The sequence below is a fragment of the Crassostrea angulata genome, chromosome 2 (assembly GCF_025612915.1).
Source record: "Crassostrea angulata isolate pt1a10 chromosome 2, ASM2561291v2, whole genome shotgun sequence".
In the NCBI taxonomy this organism is placed as follows: domain Eukaryota; kingdom Metazoa; phylum Mollusca; class Bivalvia; order Ostreida; family Ostreidae; genus Magallana; species Magallana angulata.
Genome location: NC_069112.1, coordinates 9,366,798 through 9,378,545, shown reverse-complemented (window position 1 = coordinate 9,378,545; position 11,748 = coordinate 9,366,798). Strand labels below are relative to the sequence as shown.

Sequence of the window (11,748 nt, the reverse complement as noted above, 5' to 3'; positions counted from 1 at the left end):
AATGACAGCTGCATGCGATAATGGACATTCTGGAATAGTTGAATTCTTGATAAAAAAAGGTGCAGATGTTAATGTTAAAAATAAATTGTGTGGAACACCACTAACAACTGCATGTGAAAATGGAAATTTAAGTTTAGTTGAAATACTTTTAAAAAACGGGGCAAATGTTACTTTAGATGATAGTAATGAAATTGTGCCATTAACTGCAGCACATAATCATGGGCATTATGAAATAGTTGAAAAGTTAATTAAAAACGGGTGTGAAAATGGAAATAAAACATTATCAGCAGCATGCTTTGAAGGTGATATAATTGCTGTTAAAGAGTTAATAACAGCGGGCGCAAATGTAAATGTTCAAGATGGTGTCATAGCCCCTATCAAGGCTGCATGCATTGCTGGCCACAATGAGATCGTTAACGAATTAATAAGTGCTGGTGCTGACGTTAATTTGAAAGATGGTGATCAAATGCCACTAATAACAGCGGGCAGAAGAGGACATTTAAGTGTGGTTAAAGAGTTGATAAAAGCGGGGGCTGATATCAATGTAATATACAAAGATGAAACACCACTAACAAGTGCATGTCGAGCAAACAGTGTATGTGTAGTTAAAGAGTTGATAAAAGCAGGGGCAGATGTCAATCAAAATCATAATGGGCCATTATCTATTGCATGTGAACATGGATACCTAGAAATAACCATGGAGTTGATCAAAGCTGGGGTAGATGTAAATGAGAAAACTGTAATAGACAGCCCACTTGCAACGGCATGTAGGAGTGGACATGTAGAACTAGTTAAAGTTCTGATTGAATCGGGGGCTGATATCAATTTAGATTCATCTTTATGTTATGCAAGTTATAAAAAAATACTACCAATAGTTGAATACTTACTGAAGGCAGGGGCTAATACCGATCTAAACGAAGCACTGGTTTGTGCATGCAATGGGAAACACAGTGAGCAACAATTAAGTATAGTTCAGAAACTGGTAAAAGCTGGAGCCGATGTCAATTGGGAAGGTGAAGATTATGGATCACCATTACAAAAGGCAAGTAAGAATGGACTTCTGAGTATAGTTAAGGAGTTACTGAAATCTGGGGCTGACGTAAATTTAGGGGAAAAACACGAACCACCACTAACAATTGCATGCGCAGAAGGACATTTAAAAGTTGTTAAAGAGTTAGTTAAAGCCGGTGGTGATGTCAATTTAGTAACGGAAGTTACAACTCCATTAACGGTTGCTTGTGTAAATGGCCATTCGGATGTCGTTGAAGAGTTGATAATAGCAGAAGCTGATGTAAATTTTGGAGATGGAGATGCAAGTCCACTTGAAATTGCGAGTTACAAGGGTCACTATAATATAGTGAAACTATTAATAAAGGCAGGGGCTTCTGTCAATTTAATCTATGAACATAATTCACCCCTTATTGCTGCATGCCACGGTATGGATTTAACTACAGTTCAAGAGTTACTACAATCAGGTGCTAATGTCAACCTAAATGTTGAAGAAGAAACACCACTTAAAGCTGCATGCCTAGAGAGTAATATTAACATCGTTAAAATGTTGATTAGAGCTGGTGCTGATGTAAATTTAGCTGCTGGGAAACATTCACCACTGTCAATTGCGTATAGATGTTGTAACCAAGATGTAATAAATGTGTTGATAGAGGCAGGTGCTGACACAACTCAACCAAGAGACAAAATCAGTGGGTGTTGCCAATGTATAAGTTAATGTGTAGCATTAAAGCTGCATAGAAGAATACATTATGTTGCTGTTGAAAAGTGTAATTTGTCTAACGAATTGATTATAATTTACAAACAGTTGAAAATTTTGACGTAAAAGAAAAACAAATGTAGTGCAGCAATGTTACGGCTTACTATGATGATCATATCAACGGATTTAAACGCTCATAAAACAGGTGCATCTATTAATGCATATTGTATGATACTAAGAGTGGTGCCAATTGAGAGTCACGTGATATGTTGATAATTCTCCCAAAACAACGTCATAATAAAATTTTTAATATTGCAAGGGCAAACCTTTATTTGAATTAAAATTTTAATTGTTATTTAAATTTCACTTATCGAGTTAATTCTAGAAAAAAGTGCTGCTGCTTCGTATAGTGAAATCCTAACTATACAAAAGCTAATTTTCTCTGCGGGGTCAAAAAAGAAAAAAAATCTCTTTACGCTACCACATATTATGGCGTCCATTGATAAAATCTTTTTGCATTTATTTTATTTGATGTGTGGGTTGTCCCATCTTTTGATAATCAAAATACACAAAGAAACGAGTTTTTATTGTCAAATGAAAAATTTACAATCCTCTGAACTACAATGGGTACAGTGAGAAACCTATTGGTTTTTCCCCAGTGATGACGACCCAGGGACATAAAATTTTAAAGTATGGATTGGTCTCTAGAGTTCATCTTTTATTAAAATAAATATCAAAGATATAAGCTCCGATTGAAATAAGACATTTGCTTAATACTTGACGTATTTATTGATTTATTGTATAGGGCTCATCAAAGCAGTAGCAGGTTTTAATTTAAAAAAAAATTATACATTTTTTTTTCTAATTTATACCCAAAAGGTTATATTGATCCAGTAAGTGTATGCCCTTGTAAAATGCAGATTAAGATAGGCTTCTAGGTGTCAAACACATTAACCTTGTATATTAAAAACTCCAAAATATAATAATTTGTAAATCTAAATTACATGTATTAACATTTATTGCCATTGTTACAAAGATATATATATATATATATATATATATATATATATATATATATATATATATATATATATATATATATATATATATATATCCACATGACTATGTTACCATTATGTATATCATATATATCCACATGACTATGTTACTATTATGTATATCATATATATATCCACATGACTATGTTACCATTTTATAGCTTCTGAAGATTTTATCAATGAAAGCGCTTAAGCTATATTGAACGTTTTTTGTGTTTCTTTTTTAATATCTCTCTATCTATCTATCTATTTATCTATCTATCTATCTATCTATCTATCTATCCGTCCGTCTGTCTGTTTGTCTATCTATTTATCTATCTATCTATCTATCTATCTATCTATCTATCTATCTACACGTATCTATCTATCTATCATTCTATTTATCTATCGAAATAGATAGATGCACATTCATTTGTTTGAACCTAAAATATGAAAGAAATTGAGGAAAAAAATAATGATCTTTACTCAAATAAAATATTTCAGTTGAAATTTTTTTATTCATTAACATAACTAAAAATGTAGTTAAAAAATGCTAATTTTGATTTTATTATTTTTACTGTTACAAAAACCAATGAACAACCATCATACCCATGCTCATATACTAGCACAGAAATATAAATGGAATTTGTTTAATTAAGTTTTACCCTGATAATTTAAATACCACCACATTTCGCAGCACTGTTAATGTTTACGATAAAAATATCAACGGATTTAAACATTCATGAAACGATCCATTTATTATAACAAAATATCTATGTAAAGTTATTATTTTTATGGTATAGATTTGATGTTAAATTAAACAACATTATGAATGCCACTTTGTATAAATATAGTGAGGTCCTCTTAATCGACGCGTGATATGCGTTGTTAATTCTCCCGAATGGAGGTCATAACGAATTTCAATATCGCAAGCGCATATCCTTATTTGAAATAAAAATTTGAATGATGATTATTAAATCTACTTATCCAGTAGATTCTAAAAAGTGCTGCTTTGTTTGTACAGAGTTCATCTTTTATTTCAAAAACGATTTTTCAAAGATATGAGCTCCGGTTGAAATGTTTGTGACCTTCGCTTAATATCTGTTGTATTTATTAATGCATTCTATAGATTTCTTCAAAGCAGCAGCACTTTTTAAAACATTAAACATTCCCTTAATCTATATCCAAAATATTGTAATAATATGTGTATGTTCTTGTAAAGAGCGGATTTAGATAGGCTTTTCGATGTCATTCACAACGAATTTGTACATTAAACACTCTAGAAAAGAAATAATACAAGAACGAATAATATGTACATGCTAGATCGAAGCAAGCATAATAAATAAGATTTGATGCCATGAAAATTGTTTTAATATTTTGCTCCGTTCATTTATAAAATGCATTTTCCCATGTTAAAAAAATAATTTATCCGCTTTTTCTTCACATAACATGCGTCAAAATTTACAATATGACACCACATCGACAAGTGCATCGCGATCAGCCAGTCGTTTATATTTAACGTCGTTAGACTTGTCTGACTACAAAGACACACATTTAATAATTGTAATGTAGTTTAATGTGTGTGTATCTATAACGTTTGGGAATTACTTTATTTTTGAGCACTTTTGATGACTTGTTGTTTTGTGTGATATCATATTTAACATTTTTTTAAACTTTCTGGTCTGCTGCGTCCACAAAGTAGATCTTAACAGTGCTGCGTTCAGTTCACTCCTACTGATACAAACAGTTGTTAGAAATACAAGAATTGTTGGCTTGCTATCCTTTTCATCTATAAGTATGAATATTTTGGAATTAAGAACATGTGAACATCAAAATAAATTGGTTTGACTTTTTCAGTACTATATGTCATCTAAAAGAAAATAAAAGCAAATAAAAAGTTGAAATTTAGGTAAATATCCATACGTCACAAAACAACGTCTGACGTAATTCACGCGTTATTACGTTTTTTCCGTGCCCGATCTAATCGAAACCTAACGCTTAAAGGTGTACATGTGTTTCAAAACAAAAAAATCAAGCTGATCTAGAAATTAATTCAAAACAAATCTATTAAAAATCCTGAAAACTGCAATCAATTTGCCTATTACTCAGCGAAATGAAAATTTGACTGGGTTGTGTCGATTGAGTACTCGTTTTGAAAATATAGACAGCTTACTTTTGTCCTGCATAAACATCAATTCATTACAAGGCTGAACTTATTCCTATTCTTTGCACATTAATCCCTGAAAGTCCATAAACATCCAAAATGAAATCCTAACTGAGATCTATATATATTCTAGTGCATAAATAAGGGAGATAAATACACAAGGGGAAATAATTTGACTTATTTCATCTTTATCCTATATTCGCTTAGCAACGAGCATAGATATATTTTCAACAACAAAAAATGTTTTTAGAATTAAAATCATGCGCTGAAGAAAAGTTATTTCATTTTAAGAACAGTCTTTAAAACCATTAAAAAAAAGGGTTGAATAGAGGTTCTGTCTTAAAGGCATATCAGGTAGTTAGCATTATCCACGCGTGTGACTGCAATTTCTAAATACCGATCTCGATCCATAATACTTACCGATATCCAAAGATACAATCTTTTGCGGTTTAAATAATACAGATTAATCAATAGTTTGTTAAAATCATGTTTTCTAATTAACAATAATTTTAACATATTTTTTTAGAATGATGAAATAATAAACCTATGCACAATTTAATTTTTACGGATCTTTTTTCAAAATATATATTTTAATGATTTTTACCCAAATTACGCCCATTGTGATCCTGAAAAGGCCGGTCCCTTGGGTAATTTTATTTCCAGTTGATCAAGGGCGTTAAGGTTTAAATAATATCAAAATTTTAGAGAATTCTGTACGTAAATAAAATTATAAGAGCTTAAATTCTCTTTAAAAATTTATTTCATTTTATCTCATTTGCATGCGGATTTATCTTTTTTTGATAAATAACCAAGTGTAACTTAAAAATTTTTGTTTTGAAATAATAATTCCTTTATTTTACATAGGATATGAGTCAAGAAATGATTTTGTGAAATTCAAATTTCAGGCTTAAGCTTATATTCTTTATGTATGAAAAAGCGCCATTTTCCGCAATCGGTTCTATTTTTAGCAACGACTCAGCTCTTATAATACCGATGGACCATCCAACAGGGTAAAATTTGATGAGAAGATGTCTTCAGATACATGTTTGAAAAATATGAAAAAATTCTGTACGCATTTTATTTATCTAGTGGGGTATGGACCATTACCTTAAGTTATAGGGAATGAAGCAGTTGATGCAATATTGTAAATTTGACTGATCCAATCCAGGTTATAAAATTGTACATATTGAGATACTTCCTTATAATTAAATTTGCAAGGTTAATTATTATGTACCAGTACTGTTTAGTACATGATAAAAGAATTTTTCTTACTTAAACATAAAGATCTACTGGTACAAGTATATTTAGATGTCTTCTGTGTTTGAGATTTAGTACAATCAATTATTCTTTACAATACATTACCAATAAACAATCGAAGTGTAGTCGGGTGCAAATTAAAAGTGATGGGGACTAGACTTATCAGAAATCAAGACAAGCAAAAAAACAAGGGAAATTTGATTATTGTTATGTCCAACTTTGCAAAAAAGGAGGGGGGGGGGGGGCTAAGCTTCCCCTGGTTCCGACGCCTATCATTTGGGGACTCCAGGTCTGAAGAAACTTACTGAAGGATGATGGTGCCTCAATCCTCACCTCCGGTTACTGTCCACCTCATCTGAAATGCTATATTCTGTCAGTTATCATCGTCAGAATTCGTTTAGAGAAGTGAGACCGTCGTTTGGTTTCAAATGATTATCAGAAATAGGTACCTCAATTAATACAATATTCTTTTTAAATCAAATGAAGATAATTTTGTTTATCTCTGGGAATCCAGATGTATAACGTTTTGCACAATATGAACTATCTTAATTCATAAAGCCTGAAAATATTTTTAAGTAAATGTAAATTCTGTGGGAATTTAAATCAAATAATAGAAAATTTATTTAATTTTGACTAAGAGTATTTTTTAAAAGTGTGTTTATCATATCTTCTATTAAATGATTCTTTTCTATTCAGTGTATCTAAAAAGAAGGACACAATGACTGAATAATAATTGCAATGACAGCTGAACTCGTTATCAAAACCGATTTTTTTTTTCAGATCTCGCATATCATTCACTTAAACCAAATTACAAGTTGTACGTAATTCCTGATTTTTTTTTTTTGGTCACTGTCAAATTGACTACTTTATATCCTTTAAAAAATAAAATTTTGCGTCATAGCTGATTTAATGGGTAGTTCGTATTACCTCACAATGACATTCTGCGAGTTTTCTCCCTTACATTAAACAGTATGCTCTCTCTCAGAAAAAATGCAGTGATAAAAATGATGATAGAAACATTGGAATATAAACTAAAATGATGCGGGAAAAGGTTAATATTTTAATGTCATATTTCGGTTTTGTTGGCATCTGGATCGAAATAAAATTAATAAATAAAACTCGCAAGTATATTTGTACTAAAGAAACAAAGAATTACAGTATATTGACGATGTTCATTCTAGGGAGCTATATTCGGCCCAAACTATTTGTAGTCATTACTGTAATAACTTTCTTCTCATATTTCAATACAAAAATAGGAATAAATTGGTTCAATACAAAGTCATCAGAATTTAAGTTTAATACCGGAAGTGTTTTACACAATGTTTCATATATATTTACCTACGTTTAAGGGTTAATTTAACCACACACACGCTTACAGTTGTTTGAGATTAAATTTTAAAAAAATCGTACCAAAATATGACTATAACTCATATTGTTCCTGAAAGAAGGGAGATATGTAACACTACAGTTACAGCAGAGCGCGAAAGTGAGCAAAGTCCAACAAGTATGTTTATAAAAAGAACGCCGCCCGAAAAATGATAGAAAACTATAAAAAAAAAAATTGTAGCGTGAGAAAAAAATGTTATGAGCAACAATACAGGTATTTTCTTAAAGTGATTTTTCTAGATCCTCAAAGCAATTATCTGTTTCCAGAAACAAGGCCGACGAACTTATTTGTCAAAAAACAAATATAGCGATGACGGTTTTGTTCTATTAAATGTAAGCCCGTATAAAGTAAAAAAAATGGCATAGGAAACTCTTGTCATAAACATCTTAGATTTCTTAGACTAGACCATGTACAAAGGAAAAAGATGCTGAGATAGTCAGCGGTTATACATTCGCTCATATATCAGACCTACTAACAGATTCCAGTACCTGCTTATAGCTAATTAGTTTTTCAGGGCCTAATTAAAGGAGAAAACGTACCAGACATGTTGGAAATACTTGTGATCAAGCCATATTACAATAATTATTTTTCCAGATTTCAAAACTTATCTCGATATAGGAGCTGACAAACAATCAACAATTGACCGATTATGCAAAAATAACCCCAAAAAACAACTCTTTCTGCAAAAGAATGGATGCAGAGAAAAAAAACTTAAAAGAAAATTAAAAGACTGTAAAAAATGTTTTGGTTAACAAATTGAATGCATGAAATTAAGGGTTAGGGACACGACTGGTGAAATACCGTGATAACATACATTATGACGAAGTATACAATGCGGTAAACACAAAAATATTGGTGATCTATACATTGGGTCTTCAACACAATTAAATGAAGTTCAAAGAGATTAATTAAATTTTGTATAAGGTGAACTTCTGACGAGGCGGGCCAATTTGAAATGACATATGTTATTAATACCGCCGAAACACTCTTGATAAGTTATCACATATAAACAATAAAACAAATGCTTCATTAAGAGTGTCGAGCTCTTAAAAGTTCGAAACAGGTCAAAGAGTCCAGATCCCCTGACCCCCTCCTTTCTAGATCCCCGCATGAAGATTAGTACATGTATCTAAATAATCTAAATATAAATATTCTGTCCTGTTTCACTAATAAATATAAGCATTACTTATCGTTTTCATGTATGCATACAGTGATACACTAGTACTATGATTATAAACAAATCATTGAGATATTATCACATTATACGGAATTATTAATAAATACAATTTTTTTCCCTTTTCCTCAGTAAACAACTTATTATGAGTCTTACTTTTGGAATTGTTTTCAATATAGAAGGATACCTACTCTCTACAATTAAAGGTAGGGATGATAGGGTGCCAATTTGTTCACATTGCCGATTTCTTGTGCAGAGAACAGTAAAACTTTTTAAAAATTTGATTGTGCATGAATATTTCAAAATTAATTGTTGTACATGTATTTTGTTATAATTCATTCATTGATATATCAACAAGAAAGAATAAAAGCATATGTTTCACAGCCAAGTTAAGTTTCTCTGTAGTTTCCTACCCCCCCCCCCCCCCGCACCAAAATTGACAATAATTACATATAAGTCATACAAATGTTTACTTTTTTTGTAAGTAAATCTCTAAAGATGTAAATAAGCACTGCAAACAAAGATGTGTGTATTTAATACTAGTATACTACTACATTACACTTAGCCAGATAAAATGTAATCAGGATGAAACTACAAGGGGTGAGTGGTGCAAATTTACCAATTTGTCGCCATACACACAGAACACCAAATAAAGAAACTGTGAGTGGTGTGTGGAATGCATAAACGATGGCGGCAAATTATCTCAAATAATCAGTGCAAAAACCAACAAATAGACTGTTATTTGTTACATATCCTGCAAAAACATTGATAAAAAATGTTATCGTCCCATAACATAGCCGATTATGTTAATGTGTACATATGGTAAACGTACATGTAATTCTAATATACAAGAAGGCTGACGTATCAGGTGGGGATCCAGAAAATTAAATTTCAAAAATGATCGGTTGAATTACATTAAATGCTTTGAAAATTGTTTTAAACTACCGCACGGGTCAAAATGCATGATAGAAGCTATGTACAGTGTAATTTGAAACTTTCATTTTATATCAATATGTAGTATTACCTATTATAACAAATGAGAGTATAGCACAACTGCCACAAGCAATACATATCCTTTACCGGCACCACCTCCCTCCCCATAAAAAAATGAAACAATTGTCGTTTTATTTGCTAAAATGTGTGTGGTTCAAGACTTTTCTAAAGGACATACCCGATTAGAATTGAAAAAGAGTTTAAAACTAATTTTGTCAATTTTTTTAGATTCAGTTGGTTATATTTTGGTCCATTTGGGTAAATAGATGCACCAGCGCAGCTCTTATTTATATATAATCAGGCCATAAATTCAAAATATTTTCAAAAATTAATAGCTTTAAATCCAGTGGATGAAAAAAAGGAAAGCAAGTCGAACTCGATGAGTGCTAATACCTGTGTTGTGTAACGGTTTTTCAAGTTACAAATAAAATAATCAGTTTATAATTCGTGAGTTCGCTTAGGTTTCCTTCCTAAGAATCAAGTAAGAATTAAAAGCAACACTTACGTTGTCGATTTCTCGTCAGCAGACGATGCTACGGAACATAAACAATGTATGCTAGAAAACCAAACCAAATCCGGTTACCTAAAATCAATCCGGATTGTATACTTGTATAATATTTTCCTCGGGCCTATCTGGGCTATATGATTAGAAATACAATCAAAGAATCAAGATACAAAATCACTCTATAACCAACTAGCTGTAGACTATGGATTTAAACAAACAATTCTGTTTGCTACCACAGTCAACGACAGCCACCTATCAAATCACTATAGAAATATAATACCCGGTCAGCTGAAAGTCACCAAGACACTTATTAAGTCACAAAGACACTATGAAGTCACCAAGACACAAGCTACAGAAACAAGGTTAAGAACTGAGTGGTCTAGCTAACAATTCTGTTGCTTTCCGACACAGCTCAAATCCCTGTTCTGTAGAACTCTAACCGAAGAGATTCACCAGAAGACCGTTCGAGTCGTTCACCGGCAGAAGACTGACTGGGTGGCTGTATATATACCCTGCAAGTTCTCACTGATTGGTCTAATCATGCACCATTTCTATTGGGTATACTGATTATCACTGATTGGTCAAAAATGGAGGCAGATGATTGGTTAAACACAGGATACATTTCAATCCGGAAGTAAAATCATTACATTACCCACGCCTTCGAAAAAAATATGCGTCCTCGCATTCCAAAATAAAACATAAGTGTCATTGAAAACATTTATTAAATACTGATATGATAACAGCGATTGTTTAAAGGTGCCTCCTACTAAACATTCGTGATTTTTAGTAATAGTCAAAACTGTCCTCAGTGATTTCTTTCACTGTTGCATTGTCCTTGAAATATTCCACAATTGTTTTAGTCACTTTGGTGTGCTTGAGGGAGTCTGTCTGAGCAGAAGCATCAGAAGTCAAAATTTGAAGTGTATTGACAGTAGACAGGTTTTCGTTATTCAAAAGCGGAGTGAAATCTTTAGTTATTTCCTCTTGTGTTTCGGAATTTCTGTTCAAATCAGCAGATTTCCTCAAAGCAACCAAAGGAAATATCGGCTCATGTCTCTTTCTACCCGGAAGTACCGGCTTTGTTTGGCGACGGACTATTCGACCTAGCTCCAGGTCTATTTGATTTGATGTATCCGCATTACTTGGTTTTTCAAGATCACCAAAGGCATCGCTCTTTGCAGATTCCGACTTCTCTTTGTCAACCATTTGACTGACAGAGTTTGGTTCATCAACTGCAATATCTATGTCGGGATCCTTATCCCAATCGCTACTACCGGAATCAGATAGATTTAGCTCACTTCTTAGACTTTGTGAGGCAGCTTCAACCTTTTCGTCATGCATCATTTTGGTGTGTCTCCGAAGATAAACCATCTTTGTAGTCTTAAAGGGACACAACGTACACTTGATTGGCTTTCTGTCAATCATTTGTAGGCCACAAGAGACAAGATGAGTTTTCATGATATCAGGAGTCTCTGTACGATAGGGGCACATCGGACATTTCATTGTAGAAACTTTTCTGGGAG

General features: G+C 32.4%; 1 protein-coding gene across 1 annotated transcript in view; it reads left to right on the top strand.

Annotated features, from left to right (window-relative positions):
- Positions 1 to 2,645, top strand: part of LOC128173869 (uncharacterized) — a 38,553-nt gene extending 35,908 nt beyond the window's left edge. Inside the window, exon 5 of the mRNA XM_052839552.1 lies at positions 324 to 2,645. Within this exon, the coding sequence (XP_052695512.1) occupies positions 324 to 1,726 (1,403 nt within the window). The 3' untranslated portion in view covers positions 1,727 to 2,645. The remainder of the gene's footprint in view (positions 1 to 323) is intronic.
- The last annotated feature ends 9,103 nt before the right edge of the window (positions 2,646 to 11,748 follow it).